Source organism: Halichondria panicea, chromosome 7 (genome assembly GCF_963675165.1).
Source record: "Halichondria panicea chromosome 7, odHalPani1.1, whole genome shotgun sequence".
NCBI lineage: Eukaryota > Metazoa > Porifera > Demospongiae > Suberitida > Halichondriidae > Halichondria > Halichondria panicea.
The window spans coordinates 1,166,793-1,194,431 of NC_087383.1; the positions used below are offsets into that span (position 1 = coordinate 1,166,793).

Sequence of the window (27,639 nt, forward strand, 5' to 3'; positions counted from 1 at the left end):
TATTATAAGTCAACCGCGCGCATGCATAATTAAACATTATATGAATATGAACTGCATATAGTTTTGACAATTATATATATAGTCCTAAACTCGGACATAAATTATTATCTATGTCATACATACAATTGTACATACATAATTATATACGTACGTACAAACAATAATAACGTAATCTTACTTACGTATACAGTACACAAGATAGAGAGAATATAGAATCGCGAATAAAATGGAAGGAAACACCTTTACCATTCCTATTACAATTGTATATACAATAATTATAACAATTATCATAGTAGTTTTATAGTCAGCTGGTTATTTACGTTTGCGATTAGTTCTTGTATGAAGTGGGGAGACATCAGCTACGTTTGATATCATACTGCTCGGCCATTCCACGATGATCCCTATGCTCAATTTATTTTCCCCAAAAGCATCTTCAAACCAAGCTTCAGCACCAACTTGTACAACATCCACAACGGAAAGCGTTTCACAATCTTTTTGGCAAGGACGACCATGAATGGTTTTATGTACACCAGGAAGCACTGTACCTGTCGCAACAATACTTCCATCTCTGCCTTTCATAAAAATCGTACTGACGGTATCAGTGTTAGAAATAGCTTGATTGGACAAGATTCCAGAAGGTGTTGCTTTGGTTGTAGTTTTAGTGGTTGATTCTTCACAGTGGAAATAACAGCTTTGGATGTAGTAGATGAGGTGGTGTTGATTGGGTTTGCGTTTGTTGAGGTAACATTGAATGAGCTGGAATTTGTGTTGAGACTGGTTGTACTTGCCGAGGCTGCAGTGGCTGGGGTAGCAAATTGTTTCTAGGACAGGTCATCTGTAGTAATAATTAGAGAAACGAGGTGTACAATTTGTCGTGCACACAAAGCAATCAGTTTTACGTAATCAAATAATGGTATCTACATTACATTTACTTACAAAGCCTTACCATACAGAAAGTAGGAGCTGAAGGATGACAGGATTGCAGGGTGAGATTGAAGAAATTTTTTCCCATCTGTGGTTCCCACACTTAAAACCTTTTTATCAACAAACATCATTGTAGCCATCTCACAACCAAGTGATTGCAGCAGATTGGCCTGTATAAGTGCACAAGGTAAATATAGCCACATGTTAGGGTTTAGTGTGTTGTCTACATTATAGGCATTATATCATTTATAAGCCCGCCTCATAGTAAAAGTAATTATTTCCTTAGCTCGCATAAATTGGACCTGTCGCAACATCATAATAATTATGTTCACAAAATTAATTTTAGGTGATAAAATACAATATTATATGTGCCGTCTACGTGCACATACAGTACTCACAACACCTACATCTCCCTGATGTCTCTTAGCAACCCGAACAATGAGCTGCCTCTTTTTTTCGGGCGTTAGTTCCTCCTCATCCTCCTCCTCATTGCTACCCTCAATATCGTTTGCTACTGCATTGTACTTTTCCTTATCAGCAGTGCTGATTTTTCTCCAAGCCTCTGCCATCAATTTTGATTTATCTGAGAGAGTCTTCCCTTTGAGATCTAATATAATCGTGCATTTGCTGAATAGTGAGTGAATGCACAATTTTTATATACGGCATGCACGTCATTAAAATAAACTATCCACCATAAATCTACGTACCTTGTTGTTTGTGAAACTCTTTACTGAAGACATTAAAGCCAGAGGCCTGCCTTAATTTCCTACGTGTGGACAGCTTTTTAGTTCTAGCACGAGGAACAGTGTCACAATGAGAGCTGGTGTGCCGTTTCTTGTGATTGTTTATCCAATACTGCATGTATGCATGTGCGTATTTAGTTTTGGTAGTGTGTATGTTGCTGTACGCACACACATACACAGATCCACATGTACACACACATGTACACACGCATACACACACACGCGCACATGTACACACACAAGTACACACGTACACACGCACGCACACGCGCACGCACGCACGCACGCACGCACGCACGCACGCACGCACGCACGCACGCACGCACACACACACACACACACACACACACACACACACACACACACACACACACACACACACACACACACACTAATTAATGATCCCAGACTAAATAATTGGACAAAGTTAAAGCCATCTCATGTGTAACCAATACTGACTGCATGTACATGTTACAAATACTATACTACCAATTAAAGTCCATATAATACTAAGGCAGCGTGTATACACATAACCAATATTGACTGCAATCAATGCTACTACCAAGTAGTAGCTACATGTGTCAGGCTACAGCCTAAAAGTAACCAATGCTTGACTACAATCAATACTGCTAGTCTTTACAGCAGGTGATGTGTACAGGGTGAAACATCTGTACCTTAATTAGCTGCAAGGGCTGATAAAGAGAAGAGGGCATGCAACTCTGTTTAATGTGCGAGCAAAACTGCATTCAATTTATTTTATAGCTATCTGCACATGTAATTTACACAAAATCAGAAGTAGTTTGTACTTTTCCAGTAAATTCCACCGCCCATGCACTTACAGTTTTTGCTCGCAAGCTGTTACATGCCCTCTTCTATTTACAGAGGTAAAACGCAATTAACTGGTCACGTGACCAAAATTGCTGTCCAAAGCGCAATGCTTACTTGGCAATTTTTTAGGATCTTTTTGGACATAAGCAGATGGTAAGAGATGTAGAGAGTATTTGTATAGCTAATTGTATATAGGGGCTTAATTACAAATGCATGTATTTGATGACAGCTTGTTAGTGACAATGTACATTTTTGACGTATAGGTATCAGATATGGACCGCATACCTAAAAAGAAGTCTAAGGCATCCAAAGTAAAGCTACAAGCAAGCTCAAGACTCCTTAAAAGGTCGACATAACTGTTACAACTTATCCCGATCTTCAACCTTTCCTAAATATGATTGTGCTAATCCTATACACAATTACTTTCTAGCTATACAAATACTCTCTACATCTCTAAGTGACTGCTTATGTTCAAAAAAGATCCTAAAACAGTTTAGCAGAATGTGCATATATGCCAAGAAAGCATTGCGCTTTCTGCAATTTTGGTCACGTGACGTCAGCCTACAAGGTAACTAACCAGTTGACTATGATCAATACTGTTACTAAGCAACGTACATACAGACTAGCCGACTAGCAATGTGCACACAGTGACTAGCCTGACTATATCATACTGACTATAGAGCATATCGTATATAGCACGACCAGACTCAATTTTAGAGACTGCATGTATACATTATCCTGATACCAATGTTGACAGGTCAATCTCACGTTTATAGTATTTAATGTCAAGCCAGTCTCAGTAGCAGCAGCTTGTCGAGCATTCAGAGTGTTCTGTCCACAACTGTGCATCCCTTCTTCAAATTTCCTCACAAGAAATTCTCTCTGGGATATTGTGATCACTGTTCGGGAAGTCATGATTCTACTGATCACTAGCACTACTCTCCACCTTGTACCAACCAGCTGTGTTGTCCAGTCCAGTAGTACTAGTGCAGTGCAGTGCAAACCGTGTGCTGTGGTATATCTTGAGTTCATAGGTCAAGTGATCTGACTATAACCAGCCTTGACTACATGCAGTGCCAATGCTGACCATAAGACTACTATTAACCAGTGCTGACCCATGCGAATGGGGTGGGACGTGGATGCTACGCCCTAATACAGGCCCGTATCCACGGGCTGTAAATGTAAACAGGACGTGGGCTAACGTCCTGTTTACAGCCTGTGAGAACGGCCTGTATACAGGCCGTGGGTGGGCTACATCCTGTATACAGGCCGTTCACGGGCCCGTAACGGCCCGTTTTCAACTAACGGCCTGAAACGGACCCGTGGATTTTTGGCTGTGTAGGAAAACAATGGCGACCTCACCTCTGTACCTATTAACTAAACCGTACCCAAGGCGACACAGAACAGTACGGTGCCATTAGTTTGTCTTGTGGACCTACAGTTCTCTAGCTTACCTTACTGAAGAAACTGAGGGGAAGAATGACAAAAAGTTTTTGTTTTTTTGGTTTTGCTGTTCTTACAACTTTTTCATACAATGTTTAATATTTCACACAAATGTCACAAATGATATGGGCAACAGATATATGAACTCAAAATAACTGTGTCTTGTGTCTTGGGTGAGATCCAGAGGGGGCCTTTTTGCTGTTTTCGACCCAACCCTATACTAAGAAGTAGTCTACACACACTATACTATCTATACTATCTATTTTGACTAATGCCTTGTGCTAATTCTAAGAACCAAAATTAGATCCAGTGGCAGAATCAATTTACTTCTTTTCTTGAGGTCCTGGTATACCGGTAAGCCACAAAACAAATGATACCATAATTATAGACTATAGATATGCATGTATACACAAGTCTGATAACAATAGATACATGTATTGTATGTATGTATTATGTATACATATACAAGTCTTTTCTTCTCATAGATAGATACACACTTTCTGCTTGTTTATATACTATACTGTCTGTGCTTAAATTCTCTGCCTGACTTGTGCCGACAAAGAGCAGCAAAAGGAATGGCCTGTGAAGGAAGCTATTGTTTTGGTGCCATTTACTGTAGGATACTGATAGTGCATGTGTTACACGGTTAATTACAAAACCTTAAAAAAGAATAGCAATACAGCAGAAAAAAAATACAATCAGTTAAACAGAAGAATCCTTGTCTTTTAAGTTCACAGCATCGTACAATTATCACAATTTTTGAGCCAAAAAATTCACTGACTATATTCCTCCCAAAAAGAGTTTTAAAAATGATATAGAGTTAAACGGAAGAATCCTTGTCTTTTACAGCATCATACAATTCTCCACCAATTTTCGACCCCAAAAAGTCCCCAACCATTCCTCCAACCACACCCCCCAAAAAGGTCCCAACTCCTGGGAAAAGAAGTGTTCCAACAAATGCACCTGTTGTGGTTCCTCCGATTGATCCGGCGGTAGCTGTAGAGCGTTCAACTAAAATTTGCTTGCACTCATCAGAAGATAATTTTCCATCTTTATATAGATAATAGGAATGTGTCGCAGTTAATCCTAACAGTGCCCCATCTATAAAAAACGATGTTGCAAATGCTCTTTTAGCAACTGATTTAGCTACGGTTTGTTTTGCTGCATTTTTCCCAGTTTCTTTTAATGTTGCTGCAGCTCCTGATATAATATTGTTTAGGGCAGACCCTGCTGATAGCTTTGCAATCTTTTCTTCAACCCACTTCATTAAATCTTGAAAGAAATTCTGTAGGTATGGTGTACAGTCAGGTTCATTATAAATACTGATCAAAGCATCTTGAATATGTTGAACGAATACATGTTGTCTTCTTTTGCTGAGGGAGCCTGCTATTTGAGCAAGGGAATCAATGACAAGTTTGCAGAATGATAGAAATTTCCCATTGGTAACGTTTGAAAGGTTGCTCCAGACATTATTGATATAATTCAAATCCTGCTCATTTCTCACATCTGATTTGGCTGCAAATTGCTGAACAATATCTTTGAAGCTTCCAATACTTATGTCTTCAAATTCAGGAATTGTTTTCTTTTCATTCTTTTCAATAAGAATCTCTCCTACTGGTGTATCAAAGTCATTTGATAGTACTCCACCCATTTTGCTATAGCAATTATTAAAGCAAAATTGACTGAGGGAGCTGCAAATCTTGTGTTATAACTAGCTATAACCTATAAATTTGTGATGCTACAATACTGACATGGGTGGTAAAATGGCATCCTGTTGTTCAAAGAGTTTATCAGTATATTCATTCACTACTGAAGTAGGTATGAAAGTCATTGGTCATACATTATTAGATAACAGTGGCACGTTCTGATCGCATGCTTGTTAGCCTCGATCCCAGGCCGAGTTTTCGCTTTTATAACGGTTAGGCGAACAACTAGGCCTGGTACTAGTTGTCTGCGCATGCGTCAAATTTTCATTGTATTTGTGGTCGGCAAAAATATTTATAATCAAAATTTGTACACAGAAAATGCACAGAGTGAGTACACAAAAGATTCACATAGAGAGCTGCTTCACAAGGGCCTGGGGAGTTGTCAGTTGTGCTGCAGCACAATTACAGTGTCCCAGGGCAACTTCAGGTTGATTGAATGCCTTCAAATTACGTTTCAAAAAGATTTAGCAGGCTGCTGGACTTCTCTGATTCTAGGCCCCAACTCGTAACTCTTGAGAAAACATAGATTCTCTTGATGCCTCTGAGCTACCCAGCAACGCTCGAACGAGCAGGTCATACTTCAGTCCTGTAAGCATAGGACAATAATTATCAAAGACGGTTAAACCCTTACCTCAAACTGTCCAGTCTCGTCCGTTAGTATAGCCAAGAGGAGCACTGTTGGGATAGCTGGATATTAGCCATTGCTCCTGTACAGAGAAGTAGACATTCTAAACACGTGTAGATCTATATTAAATTTCTCGTATTAAACAGGTTATAGTGTCATTGTCGACGAGCTGATGATGGCAGCACCAAGTTCTCTAGCTCACACTCTTCACTTGATCCACCATATTAATGATGAAACTATAGTCTACCTAGCTTGATCTTGCCAAACATGAACAAGATTTGATAGCACAGGGCCCACACAAAAATGTCTGACCTTAATGTGCGTGCATTGTCGTTATATTCATCTGTCTTGTTTGCTATAGGCTAATTGCTGACAGCTGGTTGGAGCTCAAGTTTCACAGTGCAGAGGTGGCGGAGAGGGTGGTGGGTGTGGTCCATACCCTGAGGGCCACTTGGGCAGAGCTATTGGACACCAAATTGACGGCCTCTCAAAGTAAGTATAAGGTCACCCACCGTATTTGACCTTTCTTTTCTGCTAGCCTAAAATTTGTTTTTCTTAGAAATTGCTTTTTTAGAGTCGTGTAAGGCATGTGCTAGCATGTGTAGATCAACTCGTGATTGAACGATTTCTAATAAGTCAGCTTTTGTAATGAGATTCATTGTTCGTTAACAATATTCGTTGACAATTTTGCTGACCAGCCGGCACTAAGGTACACCACCTTTAATTAGCACATACCTAAAGGTCTTTAACACGTACCATCAGCAGTTTTTTTATCACGCATGTCTGCATACCTTAATTCAGAGCGTTCTAAGGAGGATCGTTTCCACGACGATTTTGATGACACTTCAAAGACAGCTGCCCTCGAGACGTTGCTAGCGTCCAAACTAGCGGAGTTTCTGGACAGCTCTTTCCCCTACAAACTCGGTCAACTATCAGCAGCTGGCAAGGAGCACCTCTACAAGGGACCACCCCCTGATGACCAAGGAGGTACGTGGATCATGGAATTAAGTAATAGCATGTTAATTGCCCAACCTTCACTGGCTTATTGTCATTAAAATTCTTTCTTTTTTACCACCTGTGTGTATATAGGAGATTCTGAAGCTGTTTCTAAAGAAGAGTTGAAAGAATCTAATACTGTAAAACCAGACATGAAGCGACACCCACTGAAGGGGGGGTGGGCCATCACTGATTACCTCACTTATGACTGGTACGTTCTGTAGCAATTAGTATGTCACTATACACACACACACGTGCGCACACACACACACACACACACACACACACACACACACACACACACACACACACACACACACACACACACAGTCTAGATGAAGGCACTTCCAAGTACTTCGAGTAGCAGTGATCACATCAGTCGAGTGTGGAGCTGCCCTCAGTGTGAACAGAGATTGGCTGTTACCCTGGCAGAGCAGCTGCAGCATCAGGCCATCTGCAAGAAAGACATGGAACAAGGTACTACAGTTGATCGATCCTTTACTATAATTATCACCACAAAAAGAATGCATTCTCTGGCAAGAGTCAAAATAGCATTTGTGTGGGTGGACTCAAAATAATAGTAACCACAAAAATTTTGTTGAGTAGTCTGAGTTGCAACACAACAATGGACTGTGGTTAAATTTTAAGAGGTCACTTTTCTAACAGTACAGAGGCTTTGCATTCCACTGTATTGGCTTTTTTCTCTCAACACAGTTGCTGAACAAGACCTTGCTGCCAAGTCAGTAGACCCTGCCCACCTCAAGTCCTACCATTGCCCCGTGTGTGAACAGACCCTCCAACTGACTCCCATAGATATCCTCAAACATAAACGTAAACACGCTAAACAGTTAGTGCACAAATAAAAGTTTATTTTTTTGTCACTAGCTTCCATTATAGTTTAATAGCTACTTCTGCTTTTGGGATCAGTAAAGTTATGTCTATATTCATGAGTTATGCAAATTGAAATGCTGTGGTGGTTTCCCTGGGTATTTGTAGACTGTACTGTTTGATGTACAACCCTACATGACAGATGGGCAATGATACATGTACTTACAAGACAACAGATGTCATAGGTGGTGGTTTCCCGGGGGTTTTGCTGTATTCCAATAATGACAAAGCACTGCAGCACTATAAAAATAGTTAGTGCTCATGTACTTTGTGTCAAAGCTAAATCTGAATCTATAGTAAGTAAGTTGCTAATAAGTTTGACATTGCTATGCAATACACATCCAGTATGCATTTTAATTGTGTAGTGTTATAGGTATATAATTATTCATGCATGATTGTTCTTACATCTCCAGCAAGATGTTGTCTACAAAAGCTGAAGTCTGCGATATGGATGAGTACGAAGATGGTCTCGCTTTTCGATTTGAAATGCCCAAAGAGGATCTATCTTTGAGGGGTGTTTGCATTGAAGATGGTGTGCCCACGCTGCTTTTCAGTGTTGCTAAGAAAGTACCAACGATTATAGAGGAAGAAGTGGCCATGTGTATTCGTTTGAGCCAAGAAAACAAGCGTCCCGAGTTCTACTACAATAGATTTCTCCCTGACCACCCTCTTGCAGGAACTGGCCGACATTTTAAGCAATACAAGCCACTCTACATGAGACGCACCTCTATTGGGGAAACTCTTGCTGAAATTGACTGGCAAATGAAGTGCCTAATGGTTGGTGTTCGTAGTGACAAGAATAAGGAGAAATTCTGGTCATGGACTGAAAAAAGCAATGTTGATGGTTTGGCAAGTTTCGAAAACTTTGAACGTGATCCATCAAAGCATGGTGGTGTGTACATGAAATGCAAGCGAGTATCTATTTGTGAAGATGCAAACCAGATTCTCTTTGAAGGAGAACCAGAAATGGCAATTGATTCTGTGGAATTTCCAGCATATTCACGTTACATCACAGAACATTTTGATTCTATTGCATACTATGACGAGCCACTTTTTCTCAAAATGAAGGAGTACATAAAGCTCATTCTTGCTGTCGAGTGGCTGAAAGAAAAAGGAGTTCACTTCAGTCAGAACTGGATACGAGAGCATACAACACCCACGTGCGATCCCCCCAAATCGTTACAAGTGGAACTCTCAGCTGAAGAAACCAACTCAACCATGAAGCAGCTAAAAGAAGAGGCAAAGAAGGCAATGAAAGGGCCTGAAGTGTTGCAAGCCCTCTCCCAAAGCAAGTACGTGGATCGAGTCTCTGTTACGAAACCCACAGTGACAGTCAAAAGCAAAAATTTTGAAGCTAAGTTTGAGCAAACGATTGCTCATCCTGATTTTGAAAGAACAGCAGACTTGTATGTGCCTCTTGTGCAGAAGATAGTAGTGAGAGCTACCACACACGATTTCGATTTTCTCTATGAAGGTATGGACCCAAACATGCCAGTCACCTTTGATCCAGACACTAAAGAAACTGTTACACCAGAAGTGAAATCTTGGTCTGAGCTTATGGGGGAAACTGAATTCTTTCCTTGCAAATGGCTACAAGATCCGAGCGATGTGATGGTCAGATCTCCAGCTCTCACTGGTGGCATTTCAACTACTAACATTCCTGTCCATCGAGTAAACGAACATGTACCTGTTCAATCAACGCCATGCCCACTTCAGGTGAAAGCATCTAACTTTCGAAAGGTAGAGAATATACCATCTTCTGCTGTTCCAGCACAGCCTGTGGTTAATGCACCATCAAGTAGTGCTCTTGTTAACAGGCCAGCTATTGCAACAGGTGGAGCACAGTTAATGCATGGACGGGAAGATTTTTGCTCAAGTTTTGGAATGTCAAGAGATGGGACAACAATTCAACAACCATCACTACACACTCACGGACTAATAACACAGCTCATTGCCGGGAAGGAGGTTGGGCCTCCTTTGAATATATCCATGCACCTCCGTCTCCCCCCTAAAGCTGAAGCATGATAGCGAATACTCAAGCATTGCAAGTACCCCTATATATGTCTGGATCTCTTCGATTGCTCTAACAGAAAAAACAATATTTATTACTGCTATTGATACTATTGGTGTTTTTATGTAACTCGAGTATAGCGACACCTCACTAGTGATGTATAGATGCAACCTTTTTAGTTAGGCTAGTGGCTAGTAACGTATATTGTTCAGTGACTGTCTTGTTTACAATTAATGATTGTTGATATTTATTTGGTTGAGCATTATTATTGCATGAAAGTAATGGGTTCTCATGTTGCATTGGCAACTGTATTCAATGTCAAAGAGAAACAAAGCTCAAGTCGCTAAACAGTTAGTGCACGAATTTTTATCATGCAACTAATTTGCTTATGCATTTTGCTCTAGTTATGTCATCTATACCTATTGTACGTATATTCACGTGTTTTGGAACAGATTGTGCAATTCAACAAATTCTATGGTAGTTTCCTAGGGTATTTTGTAGGCATCGCTGTAATGTACATGCATGACTCATGACTACATTGCTGATTAAACATTTTGTGCTATAAGCACACTTCGAAAAATCTAGCTGCTAGTGAGTGTATTGCTATGTCCTGAAAAACTTGATATGTGTATGCATTGTCATTATGTCCTGAAAAAAGACTTGGTTACTTGATATGTGTATGTTTTTTCATTTTACAACGGTTGTTTACAAAGGAACACCCACTCAATGATGTTAATAACAGTCCTATAGCTTCCCCTATTGGTTTCCCTAGTTTCCCTGGCCTACAGCACTGCATGGAGATTATTATGATATATGCTAAATATCTGGCTCTAGTGTGCAGCTGAGTCTGAAACTATATATGTAAGTTGTGCTCTAATCAAAGGACTAAATTATTGCTGCATAAATTTATTATACACATCATCACATGCATAATGAATATTCCAGCCCCGATTAAATGTTATCGACCTAGCGTTCAAATAGAATCCGGGGCTGGCTGTGCAAGACTACATAATGAATGGCAACCGAAGGTGGAATCTCATTTATAATGTTGCACTTTCAGCAAGTGGGGTATAAGCCTAATAAGGAAATTAGCAATGAATAATATTATTGTACTTTGCCAGGTTACTTTCCCTGCAGAGCATACGACACTCGGTTAAGCTCACGCTATTTCTTGATTGAAGGCAAGAAAGACAAAGAAGTCATTAAAAATACATTCCAATGACAACATTCAACTGGTGGCAAGTATCTAAGCGCCATAAAGAGACAAGTTTAGAGCATAAAACTCTGTGAATTTGTTGCTGGCTAGTAGCTAGAGTTTTAAAAGTAGAGATTAGGTTTGTTGTAAGAACCAAGGCTCAGATGTTGGCAGTGATCCTATCCTGAATGCAGGCACAGAATACTTAGAATTACACTAAAAACAATAATATCTCAAAATCTAAGTGGTGGTTGAAATTGGTTGAAAAGCTATTTCACATCAGCATAAGCCCAACAATCAAACAGCCTGATCTTAAAAACGTCAAGTGTATTTCTTGAAAGATACACGCCAAACTAAATCCACTATCCTGATTCCAAATATACAGTCTTGAATGATATTCATGCACACGTTAAGAGATTCATAATCCTTTTGGCTGGTCATATGACCGTGCCGTACCTCCTCTGCTTTCCCTGGGTATGCCCCGGGGAAAGTACCTGGGGTTCTACCTGGGTTAGACTCCCACACAACCCTGGTACAAAAGCAAACACTGGTGCATGCACACAGTACGCTGGTTTGTGACAACTTTTATGGTGTGTCAGTGACTGTCTCTGCTTTTATTCTCAACTTGAAACTTTGAAGTGCTAAGCTTACAAGGTATATATACCATGGTATACCGTATTATAGTATACTAGAATGTGTTGCGAGCATTAAACATTTGCGAACTTTGCGAGGGCTGATCAATTCGCAACAATAAAATCCGCAAAACCTAAATTAATACACACGATCCTTGCCAGAACACAACAGTTAGATCGCAACTTTTCTGCTGATTTGGCTCATTCGCAAAGGTTTTTCACCAGTAAAATATTCTAGTAATATGGTATGTATAAATCTACTATCTATATCAGTACAGTAAACTATTATTATTTTTATACAGTCTCTCTGCACCAGCAAAAAGTGTGACTAACTGAACCTTTCATGATGGCTTAGGGTGGTCTTGGTAGGTATAGATCTATTATTGATGCCCTAGCTGGTTTTTATACGTAAAATTGTTATTTCACCAGTAATTATTCGTCTTCTTTAGGTTCTAATTTTAAACAGTTCCCATCTCCTGCTTCAATCCCAGGACAGAGTGAGTACACACTATATAAGAGTTACGATAATAGTGCTGCATGTATACAGATTTCCAATTACTCATGTATGATTATAGTATTTCCATGAGTACACATTTTACAATGTTACTCTCGTATGTACGCAAATATATAAATGTTTATTTGGTATCGCCCAAAGCAGTGAAACACATAATTATTAGCTATAAAGATGAGTTCACAACAGTAAAACAAACAAAATGAAAATACCACGGGGTAGGTGCTAATGCCTCGGTGAAAAGTTGCACCTAAAGCTAGCTAATAACAAGGGCTGATAAAGAGAAGAGGGCATGCAACTCACTATTAGTCCAACGTGCGAGCAAAAACTGCTATTTATAGCTATCTGCACATGTACTGTACACAATACTGTACTTTTCCAGTATATTCCACTGCCCACTTACAGTTTTTGCTTGCAAGCTGTTGCATGCCCTCTTCTCTTTATCAGCCCTTTCTAATTTGCATGCAGAGACTAGTGCGTAGCAATATCTGTTAACTATTTTACTTAGTATAGTTAGCTATGCACTAGATTGCTAGCTATTCTTAGTATCGATTATTTCCCACTTTTTTGCAAACATTAAAAGTAAGTACAAACTACCATAAACCTCGTATTGTGCTCATGCTAAACTTATACCTGTAGGAATCCTCTCTCTCACCAATGAGCTAACTGCCTTAGTATAATCATAGATATAAGAAGGGAAAGGGATGGGAAACGCAGCATTGACGATCCGCGTTTTGGTCAATGTTTTCTTCTTTATTTCCTCTGCCCATGCTTTTAGCTAGTACTAGGCTATAAACTATAGCTACTGAACTCCACTGCTCTAATACAACACTGCTAAATGCCAGAAGTTGATCTGTGTTTCGCCTCTAGACACCCCGCCAACCCAGCGGGAAATGTTATTACTATCATTCACAGCTCCCCACTTGGACTCTTAGTCCTGTGCTGAGCATCCACGCCTACTGTGCATCATATAGAAGCATTGTGTATCTCACCTGCACCAAGAGCTTAAAAGCTTTCAAAGGCAGTTTTTTGAGTGTTGTATTATCGTTTCGGCTCTATCTAGTGGCTTTGTGTACCTTCTACAAGGAGAGGCTGTGACTACAGCCCAAAATATTAATGATTCCCTCTTTCTTAAGTAGCTGGGCATTGTATGTAAGTAAAATCAAAGCCACTTGGCTTTCTGAGGTTGGTAAGTAGTGTCTTAGTAAGCTGGTTTTGAAAAGCAGACTTTTGTGTACCTATTTAGAAAGTTATATCGAATGTAGGTAAATGTCTCATTGATAGTTGGTTCATCGTATCGGCACAGTAATTTACGACAGAACTTTGCTACATTTCCATAATTCTCTATCTTGTCTGTGACTGGAATATTCAACGGTATACAGACAGAGCTCCTCTCAAGAATTTACCTGTCCAAGCTGCTTTTTACCAGAGGAGTAGGAAGATGTTTTTGTAAGGGGGTGCTGATGTGGCTGGAGGCCACTGAAAAATCTGGGGGTCCGGGGGCTTGCCCCCGCAAAATTTTGGCATTCTACATTCCCGGAGATAAATTCTGAGCAAATTTGGTATAAAATTATCAGTATCAAAATTTGCCCAAATAATTAATTCTACATGAGTTTACCTGGATAAATTGTTCTGTTATTATAGAGTGGGTATGAATATACAATAAGGTTCATGTTCATCATCAGGTTCATGTTCATTTAAAAAATGTGCAATGTGCTTGCTCTTTATAAGAGATATCTACGATGTGGTTCATGTAGCTGACCTTTGTACTGTGTACGTAACTATGCTAGCTAGCTAGCTAGCTCTAGCTCTAGCTCGACTACTAGCTAGCTAGCTGTTCTGAACTTCATGGAGCAAGTAGGTAAGGTAGCATGAGATAAGGGGGTGCTCCAGCACCCTGAGCACCCGTGCTTCCTACGCCACTGTGTAAATGCTTGGAGGGGTCTCACTAACTATTGCTACTACCTTGTTGTGACTGTTCCGCTAGCCATTGCTAATACATGAAGGGACAGAACATTTTATAGACCAGATCTTCTGTCTTAGAGTGTAGATTCTGTAACCCCAGTGACCTTGTTCAGCTTCTTTCTGATTTCACTGAGGTATACAGGGATTTTCTGCAAGTAATTGCATGGACCAGTAGATATTCGTCATGTTTGTGGAAAGTATGGGCTCTATAGGGGTAGCTTTATAATGGCATGCATACACTGCCTGGTCGTTTAGATAAATTGTTGACTGTGAAACAGCCTGATGCCTCCAATTCTCTGCCACATAATACGCCACTTAACTCCTCTTGATAAGGACGTGGTTACCCAAGGCAACTAGAGTTTATGCTGAATACTGTACAAGGTATAGCTAGATCTATATATCCACATAAAGATCTGGTCTATAGAATCTTCTGTTCCAAAATTTAAACTTTGTCCCTTGCTCTATAGTATTGTACTTATGTAAACTGTTACACTTATCTCAAGTGATTTTTTGCAAACTTCCAAGTGAGCTGCAAAAAAGGGCAGTGTACCTCAGTGAAATCAGAAAGAAGCTAAACAAGGTCACTGGGGTTACAGAATCTACATTAAAGCTAGCTACATGCACTCTAAGACAGGACTGAAGATCTGGTCTATAAAATGTTCTGCAAACTTTGTCCCTTGCTCTAATACAACACTGCATGAGTATTGTGGTTTATTTATGTAAACTATTACACTTATCTCAAGTGGTTTTTTGCAATTTACTATTTGCCCCAAACTTCCAAGTGAGCTGCAAAGGGCAGTATAATAATAGTTTCATGCACCTCTATAATTGTTATACATGCGGCTTGTATATATATTAGCTAAACCTATAATGAACTGTTTATAGGTGAATCCAGTTGCTCTGCTGGGTCTATCGGCTCTTATCCTAGTGGTGCTGAAGGTACCCTGTTTACTGGTGAGTTTCTTAGCCTTGGGGATCAACCTGATGATAATAGTGTATGACATTGAATAGCAGATACATCATGCAGATAGTTTGTGGACATGCCATTAATTAGTGAACAACTATGAAGATAGTTGTTCGATATTTTGACATGTACATCCCTAGCTATATCCATGCAGGTGTCCCTGCCACTTGCTCAGAGGACAATGCGGTTCTCCCTACAACCTGCTCTGCCAATGATGTGGACCATGCTGTAACTCTAGACCACACTGGATATGGTGAGGAGATATGATTTGGTTTTCTTGTATATCCATGCATGCATTCTCTACAGTGGTGCCTCCTCTGCATGGATCAGACCAGTCACTAGACAGCGGAACTTTCGTGGATGATGTTGATATTGCTGTTAACTGCAAGTGCCCATGTGGTCATACAGACTTTTCACACATTCTCAATCCTCCACCTGATTGTCTGGCCAATCGCCATTCTGATAGCCGAAACTTCCCAGAGCTTGATATGAAATCTAGCAAGGACAAGGAAATAGCTCAGAAGCAGCTGAAAATGGAACTTGAAAGACAAACTCGAATAATCAAGCAAAAGTTTAGAACATTTGGATTGGCTGTATACAACTATGCAAAATCTATTCCTGATGTTGAAAGTATCTTGAAGGAGGCTCTTTCACTTGATGGGGAAGTTGTTGAGAGATTAGACTTTGAGAGTTTGTACCCAAAATTCAGGGAAGGAGCTGACCTCATCAATTTCGATAAATTGTTACATTGCCTCACCAATTTGAAGTCATGTGATACAGGTGAAGAAAGTGAGCTCAGACATCTTGCTGAAGAAGCCGCTGAAAAGTACGAGGCTTCTTTCAAAGAGTATGCTCAGCAGCGAGTCGTCCTTGTACCTACCATTCTGCAAGATGCCACTGGACATCCTCCGAATTCAGTGTACAAAAAGCTAAAGATAAAAGTCGAAGAAAAGTTTCAAAGCTTTGTAATCAAGCATTTGATCGATTTCAAGGAAGTCCTGAAAAGAATTTTGAAATTGGCTCCAGATGTTTACCTTCGGGTCACCTCCATCAGGGAAGGCTGCGTGGAAATTTGCTTTGAGATGATCGGTTTGCATGCTGACACACACCTCAGTCTCAACGATGTTCAAAAACAGGAAATGTTGGCCAACAACATCACCCTCATTGAATATGATGGACATGTATCCTACTGCTGCTGCGAGCTTTGCAATGATAAGGTATTTTGCATTACTTAGAACATAGATAGAGTAGAGAGGGATTGGAAACGGAAGTACCCTTGAAGTACCATCCGTGCATCTCTGCGGTTTAATCGAGGCTTACTTTTTAACGCGAGGGCTAAACATGAATAATTCATGAGAATTGTTTTGCTCTCTGTAAGAAGTCCACGAGCAGTTCTGCTGCTAAACATCAACTTTCATCTCATACTCGAGGCTATTTTGGACACAGGACACTATTTAGTTACACAGCCTTAGCTATATAGGAACACAAGCATGAACAGAAGAAGCGCTCTGTGTACCTCTAGCTACTTCACGACAATCGAGCTTCGTTTCCAATTGATACCTACTATCAGGGGGCATGTGATTCAGATGGGGGTAGCTCTGAGATGTATGCATTGGACACAATAAGTTTCCCGGGCTTTTGTGGGAGTTATGAAGAGATACACGGATGGTCCCAGAGCCACTACGTAGACTTCATTGTAAAACATCACGTGAATCACTTCCGTTTCCAATCCCTCTCTACTCTATCTATGCTTAGAACAAGTGGGTGTAATAAATTCATGATTGGCTGTGCTTAAAATTAAATGATTGTAGACCAGTGTATACAGTATCAGGAGTGCATGAATACTTTTCTCATAGAGCTCCAGGGATACTATCAGGAAGGTGTACAATGCTGTGTGCCTAGCTGGCTTCCAAAAAGTTGAACTTGATGGTAAATCTAACCATAACTTTAGTGTGCATGTTAATTAATACAATTGATATGCACAGATGTTGATAGTAGCGACGAACATACATTGGGTTGCCCATACCTATCTCCTCAGGTTTGTATTGTAATAAATTTTCCCAACTTTATGCTGTGCTGTAATAATTATAGGCAAGCAGTGAAAATGTGTGCTCCATTAAAGAGTGTCCCTCGTGTGGAATAAAGCTTCGACGCTGTTCTATGGAGGTTAGTATCCTAATGTTTTTCACATACATGCACTCTTAATAATACAGTACCACCTCCTCCAATGTGAGAGAAGTGATAGCAGCTGCCCAAGCTCCTCTGATGAGTCTAACACCGAGGAACTGCCCTGTCACAGTGTAAAACAGGTACATTATCAACTGCATACTTCCCTCAAATAAGAATGCGTAATTTAAAAATTTGTCAATGAAAATAGCTTCTGACTCACTGTTGACAGGAATCCATATAAATATGAGAAGGAGCAACGTATACTCGAGGTTCACGTTTCACAACATCATGTGTAGGGATTTAACTCCCTAGTAACTCTGCATATATGGAAATGCGGTTATAGCCACTTACAACACATGATCCCTGTAGCTCTTTTTTTTCTTGACAATCGACAAGTATTCTACACACTACCTGATGTATGTAAATCGGTCGTTAACCTGTGATGGCCACGGGTTATTATAGTAGTCCGTTGAGGGGTCTGTTTGTGATTTCTGAGTCTACTCACCTGGATGCCATAGCACTGCGTTTACAGCATGGATAGCCTCCACACAACAAGTTATTAGCTTTAATAGTGGCAGATATTGATGTTAAAGCTTCGGTGTCAAATAAAAGCGAGCAAAAGCGAACTTGCACGTTGGCCATAGGAGCAGATATACATGTACTGTGTATATGTACATAGTAGGTGAGCAGGCTCAGAAATCACAAACAGACAAACCATATGGCTACGCGTCTCGGGTAATAAAATGTACTCTAAGTGGGTCTGCTCTAAACTTAGAGCTAATTACTTTGGAACACCCACTCAATGATGTTAGTAAACAGTGGTAATTTTCCTGGTGGGTAATTTCTCGTGGTGTCCCTGCATGGCTATTCAGCACTATAATTATAAAGTAGTTGGTGCTGTGTATGCATTGCATGCATGCATCAAATATCTGGTCACTAGTGTGAAGCTGAGTCTGAAACTATATAATAATATTGGTCTATGTAAGTTGCTCTAATCAATGGACTAATGACATTGCATAAATTTATTATACAACGTGCATGCATTACTGTGAGCATAGAAACTAGTATAATGCATGCAAGAATGCATTCATTAAAACTATAGATCTATAATTATCATTTGCTCTCAATTTCCAGCAACTGTCTACAAAAGCTGAATTTTGCGATGTGGGTGAGTACGAAGGTCTCGCCTTCCGATTTGAAATGCCCAAAGAGGATTTATCTTTGAGGGGTGTTCGCATTGAAGATGGTGTGCCTACACTACTTTTCAGTGTTGCTAAGAAAGTACCAACTATTATAGAGGAAGAAGTGGCTATGTGTATTCGTCTAAGCCAAGAAAACAAACGCCCCGAGTTCTACTACAACGGGTTTCTCCCTGACCACCCTCTTGCAGGAACTGGCCGACATTTCAAGCAATACAAGCCACTCTACATGAGACGCACTTCTATTGGGGAAACTCTCGCTGAAATCGACTGGCAAATGAAATGCCTAATGGTTGGTGTCCGTAGTGACAAGAATAAGGAGAAATTCTGGTCATGGACTGAAAAAAGCAATGTTGATGGTTTGGCAAGTTTCGAAAACTTTGAACGTGATCCATCAAAGCATGGTGGTGTGTACATGAAATGCAAGGGTGTATCTGTTTGTGAAGATTCAAACCAGATTCTCTTTGAAGGAAAACCAGAAATGGCAATTGATTCTGTGGAATTACCAGCATATTCACGTTACATCACAGAACATTTTGATTCTATTGCATACTATGACGAGCCACTTTTTCTCAAAATGAAGGAGTACATAAAGCTTATTCTTGCTGTTGAGTGGCTGAAAGAAAAAGAAGTTCACTTCAGTCAGAACTGGATACGAGAGCATACAGCACCCACGTACGATCCCCCCAAATTGTTACAAGTGGAACTCTCAGCTGAAGAAACCAACTCAATCATCATGAAGCAGCTAAAAGAAGAGGCAAAGAAGGCAATGAAAGGGCCTGAAATGTCGCAAGCCCTCTCCCAAAGCAAGTACGTGGATCGAGTCTCTGTTGATGAACCCACAGTGACAGTCAAAAACAAAAATGTTGAAGCTAAGTTTGAGCAAACGATTGCTCATCCTGATTTTGAAAGAACAGCAGACTTATATGTGCCTCTTGTACAGAAGATAGTAGTGAGAGCTACCACACATGATTTCGATTTTCTCTATGAAGGTATGGACCCAAACATGGCAGTCACCTTCGATCCAGACACTAAAGAAACTGTTACACCAGAAGTGAAATCTTGGTCTGAGCTTATGGGGGAAACTGAATTCTTTCCTTGCAAGTGGCTACAAGATCCTAGCGATGTGATGGTCAGATCTCCAGCTCTCACTGGTGGAATTTCAACTACTAATATTCCTGTCCATCGTGTAAACAAACCTGTACCTGGTCAGTCAACGCCGATTGAAGTAAAAGCATCAAAAAATCGAAAGGCCAAGAAAATTCCATCTTCTGCTGTTCCAGCACAGCCTGTGGTTAATGCCCCATCAAGTAGTGCTCATACAAACAAGCAAGCTGTTGAAACAGGTGAAGCTAAGGTGATGTATGGATGGAAAGATGCTAGCTCAAGGGTTGGAATGTCAAGAGATGGGACAACAATTAAACAACCATCACTACACACTCACGGACTAATAACACAGCTCATTGACGGGAAGGAGGTTGGGCCTCCTTTGAATATATCCATGCACCTCTGTCTCCCCCCTAAAGCTGAAGCATCAGGCAACTGTGATAGCGGATACTCAAGCATTGCAAGTACCCCTATGTCTGGATCTCGTTGATTGCTCTAACAAAAAGAACAATTTTTTAGTACTGCTATTGGTATTTTTATGTAGCTCAAGTATAGCGACACCTCACTAGTGATGTATAGATGCAACCTTTTTAGTTAGGCTAGCTAGTGGCTAGTAACATATATTGTTCAGTCTTGTTTACAATTAATTAATGATTATTGATGGTTGAGCATTATTATTGCATGAAAGTAATGAGCAGGGCTGGTTCTCATGTTTGCATTGGCAACAGAACTGTCAAAGAGAAACAAAGCTCAAGTCACTAGACTGCAGTGCAGCCTCGAGCTCCTTGTGACTATATTCACTGTCAGTCCAATAAATGAGGGGTAGTAGATCTAGTATAATTATACCATGGCATGTAGTGTTGTTTTGTTGTATGCTACTACTGCCTAGGCCTGACTCAGGTTAATGTGTATTGTTTTAATGTTTAAAAGAATAGAGTCTACTTAGAGTCTACGTGATTATGACCCCCTGGAAATAAATGCATACACGATAAAAAGCAGTACCTTAGTACGTAGTTTTTTTAGGATCCTGGACTATGCAAAATGCATTCACACCCACACAATGGCAATGTGGTATAATTTTAAGAGGTCCCTTCTATCTATACAAGATCTTATAATTTGGGGCTTTGCATTCCACTGTATTGAGCTTTTCTCTTTCAACAGTTGCTGAACAAGACCTCGCTGCCAAGTCAGTTGACCCTGCCCACCTCAAGTCCTACCATTGCCCCGTGTGTGAACAGACCCTCCAACTGACTCCTATAGATATCCTCAAACATAAATGTAAACACGCTAAACAGTTAGTGCACAAATTTGTATTGGACTATATAGCTTCCACATGATTAGTTGCTTATACCTTTTGGCATCAGTACAGTTATGTCTATATTAGCCTCGAGACCAGGCCGTATTTTAATCGGCCTGGATTTGAGGCTATGTCTATATTTGAAATCCTGTGGTAGTTTCCCTGGGTACTTTGTAAACGTGCTGCTATAGCGTTGTAATGTACATCTCTACTGAATGAGATCATGTGCAGATGGGTAATTATACATTATTATGTAATAGGTGGTGGTTTCCCGGGGGGTTTTACTGTTCATGATGACCAAGCACTGCAGCACTATAAAAATAGTTAGTGCTTATGTATTAAACTGCATTTATTGAGAAATTGTGTGGAAGCTGGAATCTAAATCTACATGTACGTATAAGTAAGTTGCTTATAATCAATTTGACATTGCTATGCAATGCACATGCCTATATATATACACGTGTATAGGTTTTGGTAGTATCACTCACTGTGTAGCTAGATGTATGCATGCAAGAATGCATGTGTATAGTGCACTGTATATTCATGCATGATTGTTTTTACATTTCCAGCAAGATGTTGTCTACAAAAGCTGAAGTCTGCGATATGGATGAGTATTACGATGGTCTTGCCTTCCGATTTGAAATGCCCAAAGAGGATCTATCTTTGAGGGGTGTTAGCATTGAAGACGGTGTGCCCACGCTGCTTTTCAGTGTTGCTAATAAAGTACCAACTATTATAGAGGAAGAAGTGGCTATGTGTATTCGTCTAAGCCAAGAAAACAAGCGTCCCGAGTTCTCCTACAATAGTTTTCTCCCTGGCCACCCTCTTGAAAGAACTGGCCGACATTTCAAGAATTACAAACCACTCTGCACGAGACGCACTTCTATCGGAGAAACTCTCGCTGAAATCGACTGGCAAATGAAGTGCCTAATGGTTGGTGTCCGTAGTGACAAAAATAAGGAGAAATTCTGGTCATGGACTGAAAAAAGCGATGTTGATGGTTTGGCAAGTTTCGAAAACTTTAAAAGTGATCCATCAAAGGAAGGTGGTATTTTCATGAAATGCAAGGGCGTATCTATTTGTGAAGATTCAAACCAGATCGTCTTTGAAGGAGAACCAGAAATGGCAATTGATTCTGTGAAACTTCCAGCATATTCACGTTACATCACAGAACATTTTGATTCTATTGCATACTATGACGAGCCGCTGTTTCTCAAAATGAAGGAGTACATAAAGCTCATTCTTGCTGTTGAGTGGTTGAAAGAAAAAGGAGTTCACTTTAGCCAGAACTGGATACGAGAGCATACAGCACCCACGTACGATCCCCCCAAGTCGTTACAAGTGGAACTCTCAGCTGAAGAAACCAACTCAATCATGAAGAGGCTAAAAAAAGAGGCAAAGAAGGTAATGAAAAGGCCTGAAGTGTTGCAAGCCCTCTCCCAAAGCAAGTATGTGGATCGATTTTCTGTTACGAAACCCACAGTGACGATGAATAGTAAAGGTGTTGAAGCTAAGTTTGAGCAAACCATTGCTGATCCTACCTTTGAAATACTAACAGACTTGTATGTGCCTCTTGTACAGAAGATAGTAGTGAGAGCTACTACACATGATTTTGATTTTCTCTATGAAGGTATGGACCCAAACATGCCAGTCACCCTTGACTCAGACACTAAAGAATTTGTTACACCAGAAGTGAAATCTTGGTCTGAGCTTATGGGGGAAACTGAATTCTTTCCTTGCAAATGGCTACAAGACCCTAGCGATGTGATGGTCAGATCTCCAGCTCTCACTGGTGGCATTTCAACTGCTAACATTCCTGTCCATCGAGTGAACAAGCCTGTACCTGTCCGATCAACGCCGGTTACGGTGAAAGCATCAAAGAATCGAAAAGCTCAGAAAATATATACTCCTGCTGTACACCCAACACAGGATGTAGTTAATGCACCAACAACTAGCGCTCGTGTAAACACGCAAGCTGTCGCAACCGGTAGAGCACAGTGGATGCATGGACGAAAAGATGGTAGCTCAAGTGTTGGAATGTCAAGAGATGGGACAACAATTAAACAACCATCACTACATATTCACGGACAAATAACACAGCTTATTGCTGGGAAAGAGTTTGGGCCTCCTTTGAGTCTATCCATGCATCTCCGTCTGCCCCCTAAAGAGGAATCATCATACGATCATGATAGCGGATGCTCAAGCCTTGCAAGGACCCCTATGTTTGGATCTCGTGAATCATCGATTGCGGCTGCAAAAGACAAAGATGATTCATCCTCTATATTTTCTGATAGTGGTGTTAGCACTGCTTCAAACGAAAATAAGGGGAAGAAAATTGAAACACACATCTTAGCAGGAGGTGGCATTGGATATCTTGGTTGCAATCATGAGGTGGTGGAGCTAAGACGTGATGGGAAGAAAGGACTACGAGTGAAACTGCATAATCATTTACTTCCAGACAAAAATCTAGCTAGTGAGTGTATTGCTATGTCCTGAACAAAAAATTAGTTTAATACTTGATATGTGTGTATATGCATTGTTGTTGTTTGATGTTTACACCTAAACCTGTACCTACATGTATCTTTGCGTGGCATCATCTCCACTCTTGCCAACAGCTGCAGGTGTTTACGTGGAACACCCACTCAATGATGTTAACAGTGGTAATTCCCCTGGTAATTCCCCTGGTATTTTCCCTGCATGCTGGTGATGGTTTCTCTGGTGGTTTCCCCGGCTTAAATTACTATAAAATAGTTGTTGAGTAGATAATGCATGCATTTGTTGAGCATTTGTTGAGCAGTTAGTTTGCGATACTGAAACGCTGAGTCTGAAAACTACACTGCATGGTCTATGTAAGTTGCTCTAAGTATAGGATAGACTACACCTAAGAGTAGAATATGCGTCTATGTAACCTCCGCGGTTGCGGTTAGCCCGAGGCGCAAAGCCGAGGGAATCTAACCGTAACCAAGGTGGTTACTAAGACGCATATTCTACGAGTGGGTGTGGTCTATCTAACTTGGACTTCATTGCGCATGCGCGAGGCGTGGTTATAAAAAGCCAGGTTTGGTGCGTAGCAACAGAAATTGAATTTGTGCGAGCTGGACGAGCTGGAGAGCTGTGAGAGACACCAGTTGACAGAAAAAGATAAGAAGACGGCTTCAAAACAATGAAAAACTTAGTAAAGCTTGTGAAACGCTTCTTGAAGATACTGGAAAGAACAGACAAGTAAAAAGAACCTAGAACTATGCTAGAACTGACTGCAACACTACAAGAAGAAGAATGGAGCTCTGTGGTGGAGTGGAGGGGGTATAGAGTAGACTGGACCGGCATGGAACCTTAAAAAACTCAATAGAAAGTGTCAAGCGACTGCTAAAGTGTTTTTGATGCTTCCTGGCCCCCCTTGCCCATGCCCAACTGGAAAAAGCAATACAAAGCAACAGTGGACATGGAAAGAATGGATATTGACTGAACAAACTATTGCATTCTGTGTTTTTATAATGTTTTTGTCATCTTCTTGTCACTTTCACTAAAAATTTCATTTCAACTTTTGAGAACTTCCTGCAAATTATTTGTCACTTCCTGTAGAATATGCGTCCATTTCCTGTAGAATATGTGTCCACTTCCTGTAGAATATGCGCCCATTTCCTGTAGAATAAGTACTTTCTTGTAGATTATGCTTCCACGTAATCTACTGTTTTTAGCCAATCAGATCAATTACAGATGATGTAATGTAGTCTAATCAATGGACTATAATAATGACATTGCTGCATAATTAATTGCATGTGTGCATACTGTATACTGCACTGCACTGTAGCTGCAATACTATGCTATTTACAGTCTATAGCTATCTATGCAGCATAGATAGCATATAGACTATAAATACACTCCATCGGTCCCCTCACCTGTTTTTTCCAGTGGTCATATAATCATGTGTACGTGTGACAATACATTGTAAAGGAAAGGAAAGTTATAGTCCCCTCACCTGTACATGTACATGTATAATAATAACAATGAAATCTTGCATTATAATTTTATGCAAGAAATTAAGTCCGTCATTTTTGCAGTTAACATCATCATTCGATCAACAAGGTAATGTCTTGCTCTAAGATGAGGAGTTTTACTCATGCCGATGAGTGCAAGTACAGTGATGGCGTGGCTTTCCTATTCAAGTTTTCCATGGGGGCAAATTTGGCCCTAAGATCTGTTGACTTCAAAAACGGTGTCCCGAGATTTCATTTTGAACCATCGCAAAATGTACCTGTGCTGACCGAAGAAGATGTAGCTGTCATTGTCAAACTTTGCTTAGAAAAAAAACGCCCTGGGTTCTTCTATGAAGAATTTCACCCATTTCATCCATTCTCTAATAAGGGTAGGCTCTTCAAAGGGTACAGTCCCAGGTGGCTGCGAGGTACTTCTGTTGGGGAGCTGCTAGCTGAAGCCGATTGGTCAATGAAGTGCATTCACGTGGGTGTAAAAAGTGACAAGGAAAAGAAAAAATTCTCGGCATGGAACGAAACTAGCAATCTGAGAGGGCTGAGAACTCGAGAGGATTTTCCTGAAGATTGTCCCGGTGATACCATCATTATGTCTTGCCAGTCTGTTGATATTGACAAACGAAAGGATGAGCTTTTCTTCGTGGCCGAACCCAAAATGCGGATTGACTGTGTGCGGGATGGACACAATTTGGAGTACTCAAAGTACATCACTGAGATTTTCGACAGTGTGGCGTACCACGATGAGCCAAAGTTTATGAAAATGAAAGAAATCATCAAGCTTGTTCTCGCGGTAGAGTGGCTGAAAGAGAAGCTGGATGAGAAAAACATGAAGTTCAGCCAAGTTTGGATTGATGAGCACCTTCAGAAGCGAAAGCAACGCCCAACCGAACGAATCCAAGTAACTGTCCCTCCACAAGAGGCTCAGCGCCTTATGAATGAAATCGTGGAAGCTAAGATGGATAAACAACTTGCTATGCCTAATTCGTGTGGATTAAGCAAAAAAGTATCAAAGACAGGCTTTGAAGTTAGAACCACAGCAAATGTACTCGGCTGTGACATTCCAGTTGTATGCAGAGCATCATTCAATGACTACGATTACCTGTTTGATGGCCAAGATCCAAACCAGCCAACTAAACTCAGTCTGCACAAAGACACCGGAAAACTAATACTTGGCCCCCGACCCAATGTGAAGTCTTGGAACGAGCTGTACAGTCAGACAGTCCCTCAACCATGCACAGTTCCTTACACTGCTGATGGTCCCATAGGCCCCGCTATAACTGGAGGTGTCTCTACAAGCAGCTTCAAAACAAATCAAGTAAGACGTGAGCACACCACTCAAACGGGAGAGGAAGTCGTGGTATCAGCTGATGAGAGCCTCGAGTTGAAGTATGCGGGCACTCCCATGCCGAAAGCAACCGTAGCTCCACCTTCTGATGTGGGTGTTACTACGGCACAATCTGAGCTCCGGAATGGTTTGCGAGAATCAGCTGGTATAAAAAACGGAGTAGGGTATGCTGACAAGGTATCCCACTTATTCTCAACCGAAAATGGAGCACAAACATTGACTCAAAGAAAGGAAGTTGAAACACATACCTCAGCAAGAATGCCACAGCTTGAGGAAGAGGTAAGACCTCGTTTGAATCAATCCATCTCTCTGCCCCCTAAAGGAGAACCATCAGACGATCGTGATAGCGGATACTCAAGTATTCCAAGTACCCCTATGTCTGGATCTCCTGAACCATCGATTGCTGCAACAGACAAAGACGATTCATTGCCAGTATCTTCTGATAGCAATGTTATCATTGCTACAAATGAAAATAAGGGGAAGAAAGTTGAAACACATATCTTAGCAGAAAAAGCACAGCTGGAAGAGATAGGACCTTCATCCATGGACCTCTCTATGCCCCCTGGCCCTAAAGGAGAACCATCAGATGATCGTGATAGCGGATACTTAAGTCCTATGTCTGGATCTCCTGAACCATCGATTGCTGAAACAGACAAAGACAATTCGTCAGTATCCTCTGATAGCGGTGTTATCACTGCTACAAACGAAAATGGAGCACAAACATTGGGGAAGCAAGTTGAAACGCATATCTCAGCAGGAAAAGCACAGCTGGAAGAGGTAGGACCTCTATCCGTGGACCCCCCTAAAGAAGAACCATCAGGCGATCGTGATAGCGGATACTCAAGTCCTATGTCTGTATCTCCTGAACCATCGATTGCTGAAACAGACAAAGACGATGATATGGATATGGATATAGAAGAAAAATAACTCCATTATTATAGCTGAGCAACCATTGTACTTATTATTGTTCTTGTAAGTTGTATTAAATTTGCATGCATTTTATGTTGAAATCGTATCGATTCTGCAACAAAACTGGTTGGGCTGAATTAAATACTCCTGGATTCAGGGCTGTCATTTGAGGTGTTTTGGTAAAGGTCAT

The 27,639-nt window shown here is 40.6% G+C and overlaps 5 protein-coding genes across 11 annotated transcripts; 4 read left to right on the top strand and 1 right to left on the bottom strand.

The window, feature by feature from the left end:
* Nucleotides 1-91: 91 nt before the first annotated feature.
* On the bottom strand, nucleotides 92-3,623 carry LOC135338113 (uncharacterized). 3 transcript variants are annotated; one of them, XM_064534135.1, is made up of 5 exons: nucleotides 3,366-3,623; nucleotides 1,632-1,779; nucleotides 1,332-1,531; nucleotides 947-1,094; nucleotides 92-835 (listed from the first exon to the last, which is right to left on the bottom strand). In XM_064534135.1, the coding sequence occupies exons 1-5, from the start codon at nucleotides 3,525-3,527 to the stop codon at nucleotides 822-824; spliced, it is 672 nt and encodes a 223-aa protein (XP_064390205.1). In that variant the 5' UTR covers nucleotides 3,528-3,623; the 3' UTR covers nucleotides 92-821. The 3 variants fall into 3 exon arrangements, with proteins under 3 accessions (XP_064390205.1, XP_064390206.1, XP_064390204.1); XM_064534136.1 differs by lacking the exon at nucleotides 3,366-3,623 and adding an exon at nucleotides 2,342-2,448; XM_064534134.1 differs by having other exon boundaries at nucleotides 97-835; nucleotides 3,264-3,623.
* A 3,393-nt stretch (nucleotides 3,624-7,016) lies between these two features.
* LOC135338101 (uncharacterized) lies at nucleotides 7,017-21,228 on the top strand. Of its 4 annotated transcripts, XM_064534121.1 has the most exons (5): nucleotides 7,115-7,256; nucleotides 7,359-7,476; nucleotides 7,596-7,742; nucleotides 7,980-8,096; nucleotides 8,567-10,414. In XM_064534121.1, the coding sequence occupies exon 5, from the start codon at nucleotides 8,571-8,573 to the stop codon at nucleotides 10,176-10,178; it is 1,608 nt and encodes a 535-aa protein (XP_064390191.1). In that variant the 5' UTR covers nucleotides 7,115-7,256; nucleotides 7,359-7,476; nucleotides 7,596-7,742; nucleotides 7,980-8,096; nucleotides 8,567-8,570; the 3' UTR covers nucleotides 10,179-10,414. The 4 variants fall into 4 exon arrangements, 3 of the variants coding, with proteins under 3 accessions (XP_064390191.1, XP_064390188.1, XP_064390189.1); XR_010395422.1 differs by lacking the exons at nucleotides 7,980-8,096; nucleotides 8,567-10,414 and adding an exon at nucleotides 21,068-21,228 and having other exon boundaries at nucleotides 7,017-7,256; XM_064534118.1 differs by lacking the exons at nucleotides 7,115-7,256; nucleotides 7,359-7,476; nucleotides 7,596-7,742; nucleotides 7,980-8,096 and adding an exon at nucleotides 8,289-8,449.
* On the top strand, nucleotides 11,876-20,574 carry LOC135338092 (uncharacterized). Its single transcript, XM_064534105.1, has 11 exons — nucleotides 11,876-12,013; nucleotides 12,294-12,356; nucleotides 12,441-12,488; nucleotides 15,353-15,421; nucleotides 15,586-15,684; nucleotides 15,738-16,648; nucleotides 17,288-17,360; nucleotides 17,417-17,469; nucleotides 17,523-17,597; nucleotides 17,645-17,740; nucleotides 18,735-20,574. The coding sequence occupies exons 6-11, from the start codon at nucleotides 15,920-15,922 to the stop codon at nucleotides 20,394-20,396; spliced, it is 2,688 nt and encodes an 895-aa protein (XP_064390175.1). The 5' UTR covers nucleotides 11,876-12,013; nucleotides 12,294-12,356; nucleotides 12,441-12,488; nucleotides 15,353-15,421; nucleotides 15,586-15,684; nucleotides 15,738-15,919; the 3' UTR covers nucleotides 20,397-20,574.
* A 277-nt stretch (nucleotides 21,229-21,505) lies between the features above and the next one.
* On the top strand, nucleotides 21,506-23,773 carry LOC135338097 (uncharacterized). 2 transcript variants are annotated; one of them, XM_064534112.1, is made up of 2 exons: nucleotides 21,506-21,603; nucleotides 21,773-23,773. In XM_064534112.1, the coding sequence occupies exon 2, from the start codon at nucleotides 21,777-21,779 to the stop codon at nucleotides 23,697-23,699; it is 1,923 nt and encodes a 640-aa protein (XP_064390182.1). In that variant the 5' UTR covers nucleotides 21,506-21,603; nucleotides 21,773-21,776; the 3' UTR covers nucleotides 23,700-23,773. The 2 variants fall into 2 exon arrangements, with proteins under 2 accessions (XP_064390182.1, XP_064390183.1); XM_064534113.1 differs by having other exon boundaries at nucleotides 21,547-21,593.
* Nucleotides 23,774-23,916: 143 nt separating this feature from the next.
* On the top strand, nucleotides 23,917-27,559 carry LOC135338095 (uncharacterized). Its single transcript, XM_064534110.1, has 2 exons — nucleotides 23,917-24,052; nucleotides 25,265-27,559. Exon 2 carries the CDS (start codon nucleotides 25,293-25,295, stop codon nucleotides 27,465-27,467), a length of 2,175 nt encoding a protein of 724 aa, XP_064390180.1. The 5' UTR covers nucleotides 23,917-24,052; nucleotides 25,265-25,292; the 3' UTR covers nucleotides 27,468-27,559.
* Nucleotides 27,560-27,639: the final 80 nt, after the last annotated feature.